This window comes from Pungitius pungitius, chromosome 18, assembly GCF_949316345.1.
Source record: "Pungitius pungitius chromosome 18, fPunPun2.1, whole genome shotgun sequence".
Taxonomy (NCBI): Eukaryota; Metazoa; Chordata; class Actinopteri; order Perciformes; family Gasterosteidae; genus Pungitius; species Pungitius pungitius.
In genome coordinates this window covers 1,567,703-1,586,832 of record NC_084917.1, presented here as the reverse complement: position 1 = coordinate 1,586,832, position 19,130 = coordinate 1,567,703, and the positions used below count along the sequence as shown (strand labels likewise).

The 19,130-nt window shown below is 49.2% G+C and overlaps 1 protein-coding gene across 2 annotated transcripts in view; it reads right to left on the bottom strand.

Moving 5' to 3' along the window:
* Nucleotides 1-515: 515 nt before the first annotated feature.
* Nucleotides 516-19,130, bottom strand: part of adamts6 (ADAM metallopeptidase with thrombospondin type 1 motif, 6) — a 39,818-nt gene continuing 21,203 nt past the window's right edge. For both annotated transcript variants that reach the window (XM_037485510.2, XM_062558902.1), the window contains 12 exons: nucleotides 18,149-18,212; nucleotides 16,798-16,900; nucleotides 15,827-15,960; nucleotides 13,730-13,853; nucleotides 13,095-13,175; nucleotides 10,900-11,063; nucleotides 9,676-9,814; nucleotides 8,150-8,279; nucleotides 5,938-6,142; nucleotides 5,685-5,861; nucleotides 3,751-3,907; nucleotides 516-2,769 (listed from right to left, as the gene is read on the bottom strand). In XM_037485510.2, the coding sequence (XP_037341407.2) occupies nucleotides 2,660-2,769; nucleotides 3,751-3,907; nucleotides 5,685-5,861; nucleotides 5,938-6,142; nucleotides 8,150-8,279; nucleotides 9,676-9,814; nucleotides 10,900-11,063; nucleotides 13,095-13,175; nucleotides 13,730-13,853; nucleotides 15,827-15,960; nucleotides 16,798-16,900; nucleotides 18,149-18,212 (1,588 nt within the window). In that variant the 3' untranslated portion in view covers nucleotides 516-2,659. The remainder of the gene's footprint in view (nucleotides 2,770-3,750; nucleotides 3,908-5,684; nucleotides 5,862-5,937; nucleotides 6,143-8,149; nucleotides 8,280-9,675; nucleotides 9,815-10,899; nucleotides 11,064-13,094; nucleotides 13,176-13,729; nucleotides 13,854-15,826; nucleotides 15,961-16,797; nucleotides 16,901-18,148; nucleotides 18,213-19,130) is intronic.

The window sequence follows — 19,130 nt, the reverse complement described above, 5'->3', positions numbered from 1 at the left end:
AGGGGCCCCAATGAGAGGAGGGAACGGGAAAGGGGGGGGGGGGGGGGGGGGGACAAACGCTATGGCAACAGAGCGGGGACCGTCCAGAGCAGCGATGATGAGGATGGCAATGATGAAGTGTCGGGAGTTAAGTAGAGGAGGACACAAAAGCTTCCCCCCCCTCCCCCCCCCCCTTCTGAATGGATGTGGTGGTGGGCGTCCTTGGTGTGATGCCATCAGCTGTTCTCACGCCGTGGGTGCGTTCCAAGAGTTGAGAGCGTTTATCTCCTGAGGCCTGTGAGAACAGAGCACCCTGCCTGCCCCCCCCCAACCCACCCCACAGCACGGCATGCAGGGGGGAGAATATAGAATCCACTAACACGGAGTCTCTTTAAAAGCTGCTCTTTTTATTGTATCTACTTTCTTTAAAAAGGGGGGGGGGTGAGGGGGGGTGAAGGGCTGCATCACTGCTTTTTTTTCACTATGCTAAAGTTCAGTTTGCATGCAGTGAAATAAATGTACAAGTGAGACCAACGCAATAAATTAGCATATAATTTACATTTGGAAAAAAGAAGAGTAACAGTGTACCAACATTAATACTGAATATAAAATATACGCAACTGATCACATGATGCTTTTCATTATTCTTGCACAATGTGACATTCAAACATCCAAGTTCACAGCAACGAGTACCGGTTTGAGTGATTTTATGTCTCTGGAGGCGCCGCGTCGGTCCTCAGCACCGCCGTCCTCACTCAGCCGATGAAAGGGTCACATGGTCAAACTCAAGGTGGCTACAAAAAACAATATGAAAGTAGCAGCAGCAAAAAATCAGAAATGAGTTTGTTAACGGCTTGGATGAGATTCTCGCGCACTCCTCAGCGTCTCTCGGGGTTTCTCGGGGACTCCTCCCGCGGCTCCCCCCCCCCCCCCCCCCCGGTGACCCCTGCAGGGAGGGGGGGTCGCCTGGCGGGCCGGCGGCCGTCCACTTTGTTTGCGGCGCCGACGGCGGAAAAACGCGGTTAACAATGAAAAGTTGCCAGTGTGAGGTATAAACCGATATCAAAAACAACAGCATGACCAGCATTCACCAACACAGATAGTAACAAGGGTATTATTTCATATTGTTTGGATCCAGGCTCACTTCTAAGCCCACTGGGGGGGGTTGAATGGAAGCACCCACTTGATAGCACCAGAAACCCTCGGAGCGGGAGGAAGAGGAGGAAGAGGAGAGGTAAACACAGTCCTCCGTGGAAATAACAGGAGGAAAAGCACCGCTGAGGGGAAGGGGGGGTGGGGGGGGGGGGTCTTTAGCCAACGTATTTATATTGTGTGTGTGTATATTTAGCACTTTACTTAAAGGAACAGTTAAGGCATTTTAGAAAATATGAGTATTCATTTTCCCGCTGAGGATTAGAACGATGCTGCTCGTGTTTGTCGTCCAAATGAAAGACTACGCTCAGCATGGTTAGCTTAGCTTAGCTTAGCTTAAACACGTAGCTACTCTGAAAAATGAAAAGTGAATGATGTTTTTCATGCTTGAACACAGCCGTGCTAGCTGTTTCCACCTGTTGCCAGTCTTTATGCTAAGCTAAGCCTGCTGGCTAAAGCTTCGTATTTACAGTTCAGAGGTTTATTCTCGTCAAACTCTCGGACAAGAAAGCAAATGCAGACTATTTACTATTACTTTTAACCCCCATCATCAGCTTTATGAATGCAGGAACTATGAAAACCTCGGACAATATAACCGTGCAGCCTAAAAGACAAAGAAAAAGCGACTGCACTGAGGTTCCAAAGAACACACTGCTGGGTAGAATATGCTCCTTCAAAATAGAATCCTTCAATAGAGTGTTTGGTCGAGTGTCTCATGCTTTTGATTTCAGCGACAGGAGCGAAGGCCCCCGAAGCACCCTCCTGTGACCATCTGCTGGTCCTGGATCTGCATCATATAGAGTATACAAGGGTTCGGCCTATGTTTGTCTATGTAATATTTCATTCCAGCGCAGAGGGGTTGGACATGAATTCACTCACATTATATTGCCCTCCATGACAGCGGGCCACTATCTGACTATACCCCCCTCTGCCTGGAGTTGTACAATAAATATACAGTACAGCGATGGGGTTTCTCTGTCCGACCAGAGCGATAAATTGGCAGTTAAGTAAAGTATTTACACGGGAAAAGTGCACCGAGCCAAAGGTCTGTCTGCCCCAAAGACTGGAGACCCCCCCCCCCCTACACACACACACACACACACACACACACACACGCACACACACGCACACACACTCGTCTTCTAGCGAGGAGTCCTCCCCTCCGTCTCCGGGGGCAACGTCCTGTGCGACGTGTCCAGCACTTTGGATTCATTAAAAACAACAAACACGGAGGAAGACTAACAATGATATTGATAATTATTATTATAATAAAAATAACACCACCGGGGGGAAAATCTTCCAAGTTCCACTTCACAGAAGTGACGAGATAAAATCAGTTTGTCTGTCAGCGTCGGGGGGGGGGGTGATAGACAGGAAGACCAGAGGGTTTTCTTCTTCTTCATCTTCTTCTCTCCTCCTCCTACTCCTCCTCCGCAGCGCTGCGTCAGCTTCCCTCCGTCTGTGTGGGCGGGGCCTGTGCTGGGCGGGGCCTGTGCTGGGCGGGGCCTGTGCTGGGCTCTCGCAGGCGTCAGTGTCCCTGGCAGGTCCTGCAGCACATCTGCCTGAAGTACGCACGGCTGCAGAACTTGAACTTGAGCACCAGCGGGCAGTAGGCCACTTTGTTCACATCTTTGCACTCTGCAGGGGAGAAAGGAGAGAGGTTTTTTTTTTGGGGGGGAAGAGTGAAGAGTTGTGCTGAATTTTAGAGTAGCTGTGTGTTATGAGGCGAGCTGCTTCCACTCGCAGAACGTTCCACATTCTGGTGATATTTAAAAATCCCAGAACATCGCTTAGAACACTTCTGAGCAACAAAAAAAAAACGGTATAAAAACAGTTCCTAAAATTTCAAAGCTGACTCACTCTGGACAGCAGGAAATGACAGAAATGTTATTAAATACCAAATTATTATTCTTATTATTGCAGGGGTTTAACCTTTTATGACCCTTTTGATACCACGTACACTGCCATTTAACAGCAGAGTCGGAGAGTCGGGAACAGCGAGGCACTGCCGTGCCGTTTGTCGTGTTGTCATCGTAAAGCACAACGAGTCTCATAATGACTTTAAATTACCCTTGAATCTCTGCAACTATACTTGGCCGCAGAGGCTGAAGCTGATCCTGGGCTCGTTCGCTAACCGGGCTTCCTGCCATCCCTCCCGTGCACACACACACACACACACACTGAATGCCTTATCACGATCACAGTGTCTTCCCTTATTAGGCTTTGGCCCCCGGCCGCCGCGGAGCCAAATGAGACGAGACGTTGCCTCACTGCTGTCCGTAAAGGAACAATTAGCCTGCCGCTAATCCCATTAGCCGGGCCTGTAAACGCTGCTCACGTTTTCCATCCCGGGCTAATCGAAGGGCCCGTCTCCACGCGGCCCGGCGCCCATCCATCATGTGTGAGCGTGCACGGAGGGGCTGAGCTTCTGACCAGCGGCCAACCTCCCCTGGAAAGATTAACGAGGCTGGCAGAGAGCGCGGAGGAGCGTGTCATCCGAGCGAGGAGGCGCGCGGCTCACAACCTGCCTTTCGCGAGACGCCGCAGGGCGCCCGAGGCAGGTTGAGATGAAACCCCCCCCCAAAAAAAGAGGCCAAACCAAGTCTGGCGTCGTCTTACCGTCGCCGTTGGAGACCGGGGTGGCGTCGCACTTGCTCTCGCACTGCTGCATGGTGGCGGGTCGGAGGGACTCGGCGCAGTCGGCGGAGGGCTGCCCGGTGTAGGACAGGCACGCCACCGTCCTCATCTGCTGGCCGAGGCCGCACTGGGCCGAGCACTGTGGACAGAGAGCGTCACGTCATGTTTGTGTGTTTGGACCAGCTCGGTGGACTCGGCTCAAACAGAACCGAGGCAGAAAGCGTTTGTTGACACATGGAATCCTTTTCTTGAACTGAACCCAGACTGTGCACCTGACTTCCATAAAGCGAGCTGTAATAAAAACGCTTCTATGGGTGGCCGTTAAACTCCTCTAGCAGTAAAAAAATAAAATAAAACAACTACGAAAACAAATGCAGCAGATGCCGACACACCTTTGGCCTCAGATGCATCGTCATGGTTACTGTTCAGCAGAAACAACGCACCTGTCCGACCCCCTTGCTGAGCCGAGCGGCTTCCTGACACCTCCCAAGGTCCTGCGTGGCGGCCTCGGATCAGTGAGCCCTCATGTCATCCCTTGCCAATTAGAGAGTCTTTATTAGGCCCCCGCTGCCGGCCACGACAGATGGCGTACGTCACTGGTGTGACTTAAGTGGGATTTGAACCTTTGGGCCTTGGGAGGACCGGGAGCTCGCTAGCTGGCAGCGATCTCCCCCTTTCTGACGCTTTAAAGGAACCGGAGCGGCGAGGGCTAAGCTCGTAATAACAGCCCCAAAGAATACAGGAGGCGCAGGTTGGACAAACAGCACACACACACACACACACACACACACACACGGCGGCGATGGAGGAGAAAGTGGCGTGGAGGAGCCGACCCCAGCTGCTGCTCTACGAGGCTGTAAGCTGCTCGGCCCTTCGAGGTCATCCTCTCTGCTGTGTGCTCCGCTCCTATTGGCTCTGGTGGGGTCGTTAAAGTGTGTCATTGATGTCCGCCAACGCACAAGTGCCCCTTGCGAGGAGGAGACGACCGGACCCCTAACCTCTGACCTCCGACCTGAGCAGCGCCGGGCCTCGAACCATGACGTCAGCAGAGAGGGACCATCTCCTAAACACCGGAGTCTGTTTAAAATCTTCACTTTGTACCGAGCATCAGCAGGTCCTGGGAAAATAACACACGCAGCTCTTCTGTGACGCACGTTGCTTTGCCCCCCCCCACCCCTCCCACCCCCCCGGGGCGTGAGTCAGCGGAGTGTTATAGAGTGTTGAAGAGCCGCGCCGGGCGCACTAAGTCATGTCAGGTTGAGCCCAAGAATGCTCCTCCTCGGCCTCCCTCTGGAAGCGATGGTCCCGGGCAGATAAACTTCAAACGGCCCACGAGGATATTGGAGCGCTGATCACTGACTCCGGGCCAGCTGGAGCCCTCACACTCACACACACACACACACACACACGTCACAGGCCTGCTGAACGTCTCGTCCAGGTGTAAATTACCAACACATGGAATCCATGGGAGCACCTTTTGTCTTTTAAACATCCAGGCTTTCCTTCTGGAGGATAAACCAGCGCACTGCGCTGTGGGAAACTCACTGAGGTCATGCTTAAAGGAACAGTTTGACCCAAATCAATTCGTCTTCTTACCTGTCGTAACGTTTATCGGCCTAGATTGTTTTTTGATGGGTTGGAGATGGAAAAACTCTTTCCTCACTTTCCATAAATCCCGATCCGGTTATTCAAGAAAATATGAGCAGTTTCACGTAGGAACTATTTCTTTTGTCCAGAACTACTTCCAAAGGCCATATCACCTCCTGGACGAAAGGACCATACGCCATCAAGCAGGGTACGCTGTGGGGCGGGGCTACCCTGTGATTGACAGGTTGCTGTATAAGGCGTCTCCAGGTCCCGATGCATCGGAGGGAAGGCAGATAAGCGGGGTGAAGAGGTTCTGGGGCGCGTCTTACCTGTCCCCATTCACCGGGGATCCAGCGAGGAGGCGGGCAGCGGCCCAGGCTGCAGCGGATCCGGACAGGCGGTTTGTTGTGGCTCGGGCAGTGGGCGGGCGGGAAGGTCTTGGCGAGGTCGCTGCTCTTGCACAGGGCGATGCGGTGCTTGAAGCCGGGGCCGCACTTCGGCGTGCACTACGCGGGCGCAGGAGAAGGTGTCAGGGAGGGGACTCGCCACCAGCCAAAAGGCGCTCTCAGAATGACATCATACCTCGGACCAGTCCAGGGTGACCCACTTGGGGGGGCAGGACTGGTTGTTGCAGGCCTCGCGCTCGATGGGCCGGTGGGTCAGACAGTGGGTGTCCTCCAACGTCTCCTCCTCGGCGGGACCCATCTTCCTGATGCACAGGACCGTCCTCGTCCTCATGCCGCCGTCGCACGTCTTCCCGCACTCCGACCAGTCGCCGATGAACCACCTGGAGGAGGGAGAGGGACGGGGTTGAAGCTTGGAGAAGTGGACCCCCCGTGGTTCACTCATTACAGGCAGGCTTTGATGAGTGTAAAATCGCCTTAAGGTTCTGTACAGCGGGACTTTATTAAAATGGGATTACCCAAACAAACTCAAGCTTGTGGGGACCAACTGAAATACATCCCGTCTCAAAAGGGGTCGAATGAATAATGTTTACTCGGAGCAGACACATCGTGGACTTTGTGTTTAAACATTTATGCATCTGGAGAGGCTTCCACCTAACAAACAGTAGAGTGAGACGCCGCGTGGAACATGTGACTCTGCGAGCCAATCCGATTCCAATTCCCTTCCGATCTGAAGAATCAACAGCGTGTTTACTTGAAATGGCCACATCTGCAAAAGACGCCTTATCCGTGAAATAAGTTTACGTTATTCATTATTTGTGAAGGGGGGGGTGGGGGGGGGGGACTGCTAGCCTTGATCCATCTGAAGTTAAAAAATTCACAAACATATTGCATCGCATTAGTTTAATCTGTACACAAAGAGTTCGGGAAAACATTTGACATCCAATGAAACGTGACGATGGCAATAAACCGAAAGCTCACCGACACGCTGAGTTTAAGTCTTATTCAACCCAGAGTCAACCGACCCCAGAATTAATACCATAAAACTGGCCAGACAACACATCCAGCCGGGGAGATATTACGTCATCTGGAGGAATGTATACAGAATTAACGACGTGTTCAAACATCTGCGCTAGCTTTCATCACCGCGGCCCATAAAACCTCGGCTATTCTAAAACAATCGTGTTTACGCCGTCTCCTTCAGGCCGAGGGGGGGGGGGGGGGGGGGTCACGTGTGCACCGTAACCCAATACACACACACACACTGCACAGCCTTTAAGTACTAATCAAAATAAATTAGCTTGAGAACTCTAAGCTGTGACTATAACTAGGACTGTAGTCTAAATGTACGGATGCAAATGAGCACTTATACAGTAGATTTAAGATTCAGTTTTTCTCTCAGACAGTCTGAAACTAATCACCCTGATGCATTTAATCCCTCTTTTTCCAGTCTGGCTTCATGCTTCATGCTTCCCGCTACAGTTTGGGCTTTACAGACGTTTGGCTATCAAACACCAGTTCATATTCCACCTGTGTACGTGCACGTCACCCCTCGAGGACGGCACCGCGGCCAAAACAATCAAACACAGGTGGTCATTTTTTAGTGCTCTAATTGTTGGCGCGAGGCAAACGCTTAAGATAGTTAACACATGAAGTTATGAATCCCGGCTATTTTCTTTTTATTATTCTGGACAAAACACATTTTTACAAAGTGGGGCTCGAGAAGGGTAATTAATACACACAGCAAGTCTCTTTTCAAGGAGGGGTTTTCTTGTTAAAACATGAAAATAAAGCAATATTTTAATATGTGTAATGCTCAAGGTTTAGCAAACCTACCAGGAACCATCACCTGACATTTCTGCTCAGCTTTACGTAGCATTTTAGCATCTTTAGGCAAATCATTTTGCCAAATAGGAGAGGACGTTAGAGACCAGCCGGTGAACATCGCGGAGCATTTAGCAGCAAAAAGACACAAATGTTGGCCTCTGCAGGTGGTGGAGACCAAAGGCCGGGCTAAAAGACACAAATGTATGTCTTTGGAGGTGGTGGAGACCAAAGGCCGGGCTAAAAGACACAAATGCTGGCCTCTGGAGGTGGTGGAGACCAAAGGCCGGGCTAAAAGACACAAATGTATGTCTTTGGAGGTGGTGGAGACCAAAGGCCGGGCTAAAAGACACAAATGCTGGCCTCTGGAGGTGGTGGAGACCAAAGGCTGAGCAAAAAGAGAGAATGTTTGGCTTACAGTCATTAGCTGGTGATGGTTCTGGCACTTTGAGCTACTCACATGTGACCATTTGCTCCTTCTCTGTATTGTGTGTTGTTTTCAAGTGAACACATTCAGGTGTTACAATGGAATCCGCTGATAATGAGGTAATGAGGACTTTACGTACTCTGGAGGACACGGCTCAGTGTTGCAGTCTCTCTGGTTCTCTGGAGGTTTGCTGTCTGGGTCACAGTAGTTGTTCTGGACCACCGAGTTGTCGTCCAGCCTTTTACACACCACCTCCTGCTTCTGGGAGCCTATCGGTGGGGGTGGGGGACAAAAGACGGATCAATAAGGCAGCACTGAGCTCAGCTGACTTTAAAGAAAACCCATTCAGAAACATGGAAGCCGGCCGCGGTGTCGCTTTCAGTCCGTAGTAAATCCAGACATGTAAATTCCTGATTCTTTGCAGGATATCTTGGCAAATCACTTTTACAGAGCAGAGAGCTCTTTACTTTGGCTTCTAACGGAGAGAGCGAGGGCTACCGTATCGGTGTCACACCTCCCACTGTGTGTGTGTGTGAAAGCGTGCATGGGTTCTCTGCGTGTGTGTGTGTGTGTGTGTGTGTGTGCGCTATACCAACTCAGAAAAAAAGGTTCTGTTTGGGCCCTCGTGGGACATAACCCACAGCAGACTTGTCTGGCAGATGTAATGAGATATGGATGTGTGTGCATGTGTGTGCATGTGTGTTAGAAAATCTACCCATCTGTGCATGAAGTGAAATACCGTTTAGAGGAGCACGGGGGGGAAAAGGGTTTTGGTTGTAAGGTTGTCAAAAGATGTTTTTCATAGATTTTATTACGGTAGTGATATATTAAGCAACTTAGCACGATTAGCTGAGCGAGCTGTATCGAATGGGTGCGTTTGATTTAATGACCTCACTGGTTCAAATGAGACCAACAATGCAAAGAGGCATGTTTACTCCACCGGGAGGAACATGTGTGCTCCCCCCCCCTGAGGAGTAGACCTGGAGATCCCTCCTCAGAAAAAACCCACATGCTTATTCAGTCATGCTTTTACTAAATATTACAAACCCGTCCAGGCCACACTTGACATTCGGAGAAGAAACACACTATTTATTGTTACATGAAACCCATTGCTTTTGGGCTAAAAGGTTTGGTTTAGTCATTCTTGAGGCCGCGGGCAACGTCTCGCTGCGGCCTCAGACTTTGAATGTTTGACTTTGAGGAACCGGCGCGGTGGACGAGCGGCCGTATCTGTCCGCGGCGTTGGTAAACCAGAAGCTATGCAGCGCAGCTCATTCACAGAAATTACAGCATATTCATTACTCTGGCCAAAATATGGAAAATACATATTGAATTTATTAAAGGGCGGAATCTCATGCTATAAAGTCATGATTTTGGAAAGCTATCGCAAATTATGATACTGGGTTTCCACACACTGCTCCTCGGCATTTGTGTAATTACTGGTTGGGGAACATTTGCAGAAGGACACACACACAAAAACGGGATATGAAGTAATAAATATTTGAGAAGGTTAGAAATATGCAAAAGGAATTTAGTCACCCAGAGCGTGTTGTAAAATGCTAAGAGGCTTTTTGCACAAGACAACTGGGCACCAGAGCGGAGCAGAAGGTCGACGCCGAGTTCTTCTCTCATGGAAAAATAACACGGTGGAGAGGATGGACTTACCTCCAGCGCAGGTAGCGGAGCATTCAGACCAGGGCTGGTAGTGCCAGGAGAAGCCCACCTCGTTGTCACCACTTCCTGTGCGCTGGATGGGCACGTTGAACTTGTAGCGTATTCCCAGGTTCTGCTCCTGAAGGAGGACCTGCAGAGGGAGCAGCAAAAGAAGACACGCTCAGGATCAGAAGGTACTCAAAAGTTATGCAACTGCGTACGAGACAACCTGAAGAGCATCCGGTGATGATCATGTGAGGGTTAGTTAGTTATCTACCAGCCCCGCCCCCTTTCTCGTCACACACGGATCGCTGCAACCGATGCAAAAACACTGACTGGTATTTTCTCAGCCCGCCTCGGCGAGGCTCTGGTGGACTTGTATTACTCTGGATGGATGCAGAAGGAGACCGAGGGAGTCGCGCTCTGCGGTCCGGCGGCCCGGTGCTGGTCGGTCCCAGCGGTGCTGTGTGGTCGGGTATTTTCTACCGCCATGTTGAGGCAGAAACCACCGGGCGTTGCGACAGAACATCTGTTGGCTGGCGGTAACGCACGGACAGGCAGAGAAGCCTGTCGTGGAACCGCTTTAATCAAAGCTGTATTTGATATGCACGAGCAAATCGTGGAGCACAGATGCTCTACGAATAAAGAAGAAACTTTAATATCCACATACAAATAGCTTTTTAACCCCGAAACCACAAGCTGACGGTCACCTAAGGTTAGCAGCCAGATGTTTAAGTGGACTTAAAATGAACCAGCTATATATACTAGAAGATATTTTCAGAGTCCAAGTTACCAGGAAATGAAAGTCCCACTCATCTTCTGCATGCCATGGCTAAACTGACCACGGTTTAGATAGTTCAACCCACATTAAATCTTGTTATAATGCAGATGTGAAAACAAGGTGAACGGTGCCTGTTGTACGGATGAGACAAATATTTCCCCCAGGAGGCGGAGGAGGCCAAAAACAGAGCAAAAAGAGAGAGAAATACCACACTTACATTCATCAGCTGGACACAAACAAGAATCCAATTAAATGATGCATGTGTCATGAACACGTCCGTCATATCAACCTGAAAGGTGATCCATCACCATGGTGCAGCCACAGAAACATGAGGCCTTGATGATTCAAATCGTCCAGAGTGCTTCTGAGTCTGAGGACCAGCTGCTGCTCCCCCTCTGACACGCAATGGGTTTTTTTTTTTTTTTTTTTGTGCTTGATCAAATATATTTCGTTACCATGACAACCAGGACTTCAGTGGTAGCGCCCAGCGCCTCCAAAGACTCGGGCTCATCGGAGGGTCTCTTGTAGTGGAAGGCCGTCCCTGCGATGTCGAACTTCCTGGGCCAGTCGATGGTCCACGCTCCGTTGATGTAGTAATCATCCACTTCGGATTTCAGCGCTACGCAGGCACACAGAACCAGACAGACTGTTCAGCGAGAGACGGAGCAGACGGGCAACGGTAGCCCAGGCAACAGGTGACAACCATCAGCTGTGACGTCATCGCCAACGTTCACCACCATCATCGTTTTCGGCCTCTCTGATGTCAGCTTTCCGAGATCAGACGTGCACCGACATGCACATACGTCTAATTTAGGAACACGCTTCAGGTGGGAGCCCAGACCGATCTCATGAATACAACTTCTGTCTGGTTGTCAAAACAAAAGTTGGTCTCCAAGCACAACAGATCTCAAAATATCCACTTTCTCTGCCTCGAAACGGGGCCAAAAGTCCGGGAAAACCGATCCAACCGCCCGCTGTTCTGTCTCTCTGGCTCGTGCTCCAACAGCCCCCCTCTCCCCCCCCCCCCCCCGCCCCCTTTCTCAAGCAATAGTTTACTCCTCTTTAAAATACCACAATCCCCTTCTCAATAAATTAATTTCCAGCACATCTGGCACTGATTGCAAGCATTGTGATTTTGTTCGGTGCAGTTTGGGCTTTAATAAAACATTGCAAAAAACGTTGCTGACCTAAATAGCAAGAACTGCACAATGGTGCAAAAGACAAAATATTATCTTTAACACTGGGGTCGCAGATGAAATTCATCACTAAGGTACAGATTACTTGGAAGGGACAATGTAGTCCGGCACGTCAGCCAAAATTGCACTCTTTAAACTTTGATATATGGACATCATATCCCCCATAATCCTTGTGGAGCAGGCAGCTGTCACCACGGCCCTATAAATCTGACGCAGCTCTCCGGTTCAAAGTGTAACTTAAGCCCTCCATCAACACCATCCGCTGTAAATTCAACACGCTGTCACATGTCTTTTTCTCAATAATGAAAAGACACCGAACGGGCTTAATTGAATCCGGTCGTTTGGGGTCCGACGCTGACGCTGTTGCAAAATACTCTTTTGTTTAGTCTGGAGCGTGGCGGGCGACACGTGTGCAGAGAAGGCCGTCACATGTTAAGATTTCAGGGATGATTTCACAGACCCCAGTTTTTCTAATTTGCTCTGGAGAAAACAACATGAAGCAACTTGATGAGGCGGACGGATCGACAGTGAAACAGAGACTGCTGCCGCCCCACTCCCTCTGAACTAAAGGCACGTGATGTCTACCATCAGCAGATCAGAGAGCAGCTGTCATTAGTTGTGCAGGTATTTGGTCGTAAACTGAAGTGGATGATTCATCCTCGGGGGGGCATGAATGTCTGAACCAAATTTGATGGAAATCCATCCAATGGTTGTCATGACATTTTACATAAAAACTACCAACTGCCACACGGTGGGGCTTTTTGGAAGCAAAATCTGGGAGCTTCATCCTCAGGGGAACATGAACATCTGACCACAATTCCCATTACAATCCAGCAAATGGCTGTTGAAATATTTCACTTAAAATCACAAACTCAAAATCATGTTGGTGCTAGAGGGAATGTCGTGTAATCAAGTCAGTGTGCTTAATCCTCTGGGGAACACGAATGTTAGTAACTGTGTACCAATCCATACAGTAGATTTTGTGATATTCACTGGATAACTGGATCAGTTCGCCCTGCAGATAGAGCTAGAGGAATCCCAGGGGGTCCCAAAAGTCATTAGGAGTCATCATCTGGTGAACATGAATATGTAAACCAAATGTACAACAGTGAATCTCCAAAGTCATTGAGCATCATCCTCTGAGGACCATGACTACCTGCACAACATTGTGTGCCATCAAGCACAGGTTGATATATTTAACTGGATAACTGTTATTTCAGTCTTGCCGGTGGTGCTAGAGGAAAAGCCATGAGATCCCCAAAAACGTGACAATCTATCATCTGGAGAACATGAAAAAAAAAAAATCTAATTTCATTGCAATCTACAGTATTTGATGCTGTTGAGTCATTTCAGACCTTCAGAAGGAATGTCAGAGACACCTTGGATGTTTGCACCAAATTGATTGAATTGAATCGCTGAGACAGTTTTGACATCACCGTGGCAACGCGACTCACCAATGTAATTCTTCGACATGGCGACTTCTTTGATCTCGATGTGAACGGATCCTTTTGGGATCTGAACCACCTCCATGTAGCCTGGAGAAAAAGAGCACCGCCATCAGCAAGAGGGAGTACATATAGAATAAATTCATGAATCCCCCAAAAAAGGACAAAGCAGGAGGACAAAATCCCCTCCTCTTCCTTTACAGTCACACACACACACACACACACACACATGGACACACAGTATTTTTAGATGGTTTACTAGCCATACCATAGAAGGAGAAATATGTTTTCTCTCTCTGGAACTCTCTATAGACAACCTGAGGCTAAAGCCGAGCCCATTGCTACCTCTGCTGCTGATTCCTCCGCTCCATGGCGGAATTAATGGGAAGAAATATGATGTTTTGATCTATATTCTCACAACATAATTCTAAAGAGCCCCCAAACACATCGCTCAGCGGGTAAGCGCACGCTTCCATGAAGGATCATATTCCCGGCTCCGTGGAGGTTTTTAACCCAAAAGCTTTGCCAAAAAGGGTCGAAGAGTTACTTTGCTTTACTTTCTGCCTGAAAGCAGCAGCTCAGTAAACAGATGGAGATCTACGAGGCGGCGGGAGATGTAAACAGGTCTTTAGTGCTTTCTGTACCTCCTCTGGGCAGCGAGTCGTTGAAGAGGCCCTCGGTGGCCTCGCAGGTGCTGCCGTCGCCGCCGCACACGCGGCATCGATCCTCCTTGGCGTCCGAGCTCAGGACGTTGTCGCAGCCCACGTGCTTCAAGGTCGGAGACGGAGTGTGAATTAGAAGGAGCGTTGAAGGATTTAGGGGAATGTTACATTTCAGTCATTTAGTCTGATGTCGTCACCCTAAATGTTAAATGAATTAAATGAGTTAAATTGGATGTTAGCTTAGCGCTAAGACTGGTAACAGCGTTGAAGCTAATCAACAAGTTACATTACATCGACATATGAATCATCTTCTGAAAGTAGTCCCTGTTTTATCCACTTTCTTTTATTCCAAAGAAGCTTTATACGTGTGAACAGTTTCCAAAGTGTAATATCTTCAGTAGGAACCGATGTCTTTGGACCTCAGGAAGGTCAGGAAGGTCAGGCAGAGGTAAACTAAACGGTTGTTTTTGGTCTTCTTTGTCCACAAACACAGCCTCACTGATCACAGCACTAATTGCTGTTAACTCGGCAGGTCGCTGCATGTAAAACATAAAACATGGCGGGTTTAAACTAGCCGTCGTAACAGATGAAACACTGTTAGCCTTATATGTATCTTAAGTGTGCATGGAGCCCATTAAAAATTCAGTTTGCAGCTTGGCAGAGTATGGCCTCGCGGCTTTCGGAGCGGCGCTGTGAAGCAGATTCTGATTGCAGGTTGTTCCTTATTTTTCCCCTTTTAAGGTTCCGTAGACTCATTTTGACCAATTAGCAATGTGGCAAATGTTATATTTTTTATTCCATTTCCCAGGTCCCTTCAACACAGCATATCTCCAATCATCTGTGATATGAACATTTAGAGAGTAACTGTATTAAAGCTGAGAGTAGCTGGTTAACAGTAATAATTGTTTATATTCTGTAAGGTGGCCATCGCCATGCTTCCTCTCCGTATCTGCAGACACCTGCCAACGGCTCGCTGAAAGCGCTCCAAGAAGACGGCGTTCTGGAGATTTATCACCATCGACGCGCTGGACGCGGCCCGGGAATAAACCTGCTACGCTCCTTTGGTGGGCAATATTCCACCTCTTAGCCATTAAAGAACACGCACCATGTTGTGTTTTTGCATTAAAATCAAAGTAATGTTCTTGGCACGGGGCGCCGCGTGTTGGCTCCCAGCGGCGCGGTCGGGCGTAAGTCAAAGCAAATACTCGAGGAGCGAGGAACCAAAAAGTTATTTCAGCTGCATCTCGGAGAAGAAAACGCAACCTCGTCTCCACACAGGGCGAACAAAGTGATTTATGCTCATGGAAACAAAGACAGCATCCACCGCCAGCTCCTTTCAATGACATGTTGTTAAATCAGCCTTTTTTAAATATACATGAAATCATTATTCAATCACGACAATGATTTTTTTTCTGTTTTATTTACGGCAAAAGAATAGTGTCGGCGGCTGCAGAGGCCCGATAAGAGTGGGAGAACGCACAATGAGCCGCAAACAGCAGCTCAGGGGCCCGATTGTTGGTCACCGGAGAATCGACTTTTTGTGCCTCTCTGGAAGTCGTGTTCACGCCATCATTAATCCGTTCATCAAGGAGGCTCGGGTCAGATAACACGTCACTCCAGACGTGATTATATGAAAGGATCCCAGGAGTCCACTGAGGACCAAGACCTGGTGTGGTGTCTCAATTTGTTCTTTAAGGGTCACATGTAAAAAACATTCAATAATAATGCAGGATTGACACATGGCCAGTTACTGCAGCAAGGTGTCACTTCATGTTCTGTAGACTCCCCTGATTTAAAAAAAAATTATATTTGATTTTATTCTATTTTTAGGAAGCAAAAATAAAAAATAAAACAAATAATTTAAGCCATTTATGAAAAGAACTAAAGAGTCCTCTTAATCTTACGTCTTGCGTGTGTTTGCTCATCATGTGACCTGCCACATGGATCCTTTGGTCACATGACAGCAGGCGGGTGAACGCGCCACAACAAAGGCAGAAAGTTTGTCCGATGTGAAGCGGGGCCGATCGCCATCGAGATCCCGGTTAGCGGTGGGTCAGAGGAGGATGGGGGGGCCCTTACCTTGCACTCTCCGTTGATGCAGATGTCCAGCGAGTCGGCCTGGCATCGGGTGCCGTCCACGACGGCCGGGGAGCGCTCCGTGTAGAAGTTGTAGCCCTCGGCCAAGCAGTTCAGCGCGCAGGGCTTAACGCCACCTGGGGGTTTCCACACAGACGAGACGGAGTCATCCAGAGTTCAGACAACACGACTCCTGACCGCCAGTGGCACGGCTCCAGGGATCTCCTTTCGGATCTCCTCGCCACTCGTTGGCGATAACGATCGCGCGCACAGATCTGAAACAAAAAAAAAAAAAACCCTGCGGCCTGCGGCGGCGTGAACCCGGGAGGCGACGGATTCCACGAGACGATAAAAGCGATCCGACTTAAGCTCTTCCCTCGCCTGAAGGAAGATAAAAGCCATGTTTACATGCTTCAGCCTCTTTATCACTTGTTCTCCTGTGTTTGAAGTGGATATTTTCCATGACCCGCGGACACGGGGGGGGAGGGGAGGGGGGGGGGGGGGGAGGACACAAGGCACAAACTGCTAAACTCCCGCCAGGAGATTCTGGACATGAAGTGCGTCGGGACGGTTGTCAGAAGTGTGAGAATCTCCCGGCCACGCAGGGTCCCCGAACGCAGCGCGGCGTGCAGGAATCCGAGGAATTCTGCTCGGCGTTGAGTGGGAACACGAGACGGGCCCACAGTGGGGACGCAGAGAGGGACGACTGTCCAGCTCGGCACTGATGGGGGGACTAAAGGTACCGAAGCATCGGGTAGACGATAGCATTTACACGGATACTGGTTCCGAGGCAGGTTCCTGAACCAGAGGAAGGCTCCTCTGTAACCCAAAGTACCCTGGGATATTTTTATGCTACAACATGCTAGTTTCAAATTCGTATTTACTTGAAACTTGGACTTTAAAACCCGTTCCCTCAATCAATCAGTCAAGTCTCTTCAAAGGATTTATGGGTGTAACCCGGACCCTGAACTCACCGCCGGTGTACGGCTTCCAGTTGTAGTACTTCCCTCTGAAAGGCATGAGGTCAAAGTCGGCGCACTGCTTCTCACGGAAATCACGCGACCCTGCTGCACAGGCCTGGAAGAGAAACAGATTCATGTCATGCTCTCCATCAGGAGACCCTCGGCGTCCTTCTCCAGTTGCTAATAATGAACACGGCGTTGAGCATTAGAAGGGTTCTTTCTTTGTTTCGATGAGTGGATGTTGCTTCAGGTAAGAAGGAAAAACTTTATTGGTGTGAAAAGGTCCTCAGAAACCCCAAAACGCCCCCCCCCCCCCCCCCCCGGGCCTAATGAAAGCTCTCGGGTCAACGCCGTATTTCAAATGCTGAAATCCACACTCCCACTCGAGGTCGGCAGCTTCAAACCTGCACATCGAGTCACACGAGACGGAATAATATCGTCACGAGAAGACGCCATGTGGCCAAATGTGATTTACAGCGAGGATCATCCATCTACCTGCCGCTTGTGTTTGGATTCATCCTTTCATCCCTAAAATGTCAGAAAACAAATAAAGCGTTGGTGTGTGTGTCACGTGGACCTGGACACGCGTGTCTTCAGGTCCTCCCGACCAAAATGTAGACTCTTTGTTTCTGATAAATCAGCGTGGTGTGGAGGAATTCTCTCTTTTCTTTTGGAAGTGGATCTTCAGCAAGTAAAAATGCACTTACGTCGTGTTAAAGTGTTCCCCAGGAAGTATAAAAGTAGATTGCCCTCTAATGTCGGCCATAAGCTGCCTGATGGGCCAATCAGAGGTGAGTCCAGGCAGCGTGGTGCTGATGGAGGCATCTTTACGGAATACTGTGACCTCCCACCGAGGCACAGATCCCATCTGAATTAGTATTTGTGCATGTACCTGTGTGTGTGTGTGTGTGTGTGTGCGTCTGGGACTCACACACACACACACACACACACACACTTCCCATGAGCAAGGTGTGGTCAGCGTGATGAAAGAGCGGTTGGGGATGTTGTTTTGTTATTTCTAGGACTTTGCGGCTAAATGTCCACCAGGGCCCCAACTATGTCAAATTTCACCTTTGGAAATAAAAAAAAAACAGCTAGAAATAGTTGAGCCGAGATCTCACCCTGCTGCCATGTTAAATATTTGTTTAGAGCTTTGCTCCAGACGTGAAATGTGCTCTGAAACTTTCATCATCGGGGGACTGGAAGTGAAAATGTGAACTACGAAATGACGAAGTGACTCATGTCCCTGGGGGGGGGGGGTGTTGGATCTGGGCAGTGTTTTCAGGTCTGAATTATCTCCATCCCCAAACACAGCATCCATCAGCCACTTGTGTACTTTGTAAAACAAAAAAAAGAAACTCACGTCGGTGTTACAGGATCTGTAACGTTTCCTCTCGCCGAGGCAGTACTTCCCTCCTCCGGACGGGCTGAGGGACACAGGAGAATCACATGAGGAAAAGACACGTGGAGGGGACACACGGCGCATCGGGGACGTGGAAGTGAGCGCAGAGTGTGTTGTTTTTAGTCGGTGACCCTGTTGTCTCCCCCCCCCCCCCCCCCCGGGTGTCTCCCCGTGACCTTTCTGACGTAATATCCGGCTCCCAAAACGAAACGAAAGGAGGACGAATGAGGGTGTGCCGAACGTCTCTTGAGAGAAGACACTTATCGAAGCACACTTCCGGCCCCGTGGTTACGTGGGGACATGTCCAGGTCGACCTCGAACGAACCCTCATCGCCTGTCTCTTTTTGGGAAAAAAGGAAAAAAAAAACACAACCTTCTCCCTCGGGCCGTCCTCCACCAAAGGAACCGCTCGGCGGCCAACACTCACACGGCTCTGACGGCTCGTTGATTGGTTGACTTTAAGCGACGAAGATTTTTACGGAGGGAGCTTTGGACATGTCTTTGTATCACTCCATAAATCACCACATAAAAATGGAATTTTCTCCATATTTCTGGTGATAGAATGTCGTATAAACGAGGCTCTGGGTGATGTGTGAACAAACCCCTCAGACTCCAGAGGGGGATGAAGCTGTAACGTTTGGTGGACGGAGGAGCTGAAGGAGATCTCTGGATCTCAGTGTGAGAACAAACTCATTTTAAAGAGAAGTTTAGTCACATGATGAAGGTCCACCAACGCATTACTGACATCAAGACCATTCATTTGTACTACACCTTTTGAGAAATTGGAAATGATCTCCTGGTAACTTTTGTTGAATTTTTATAAGAAGAATAAATCTTAAGCCTTAACGAAAGAACCACTAAGGCGTTTTTTACCTTAAAAGGAGGAATATCTGCGTCAGAGACGTATTAGCTCCACACACACACACACACACACACCTGTAGG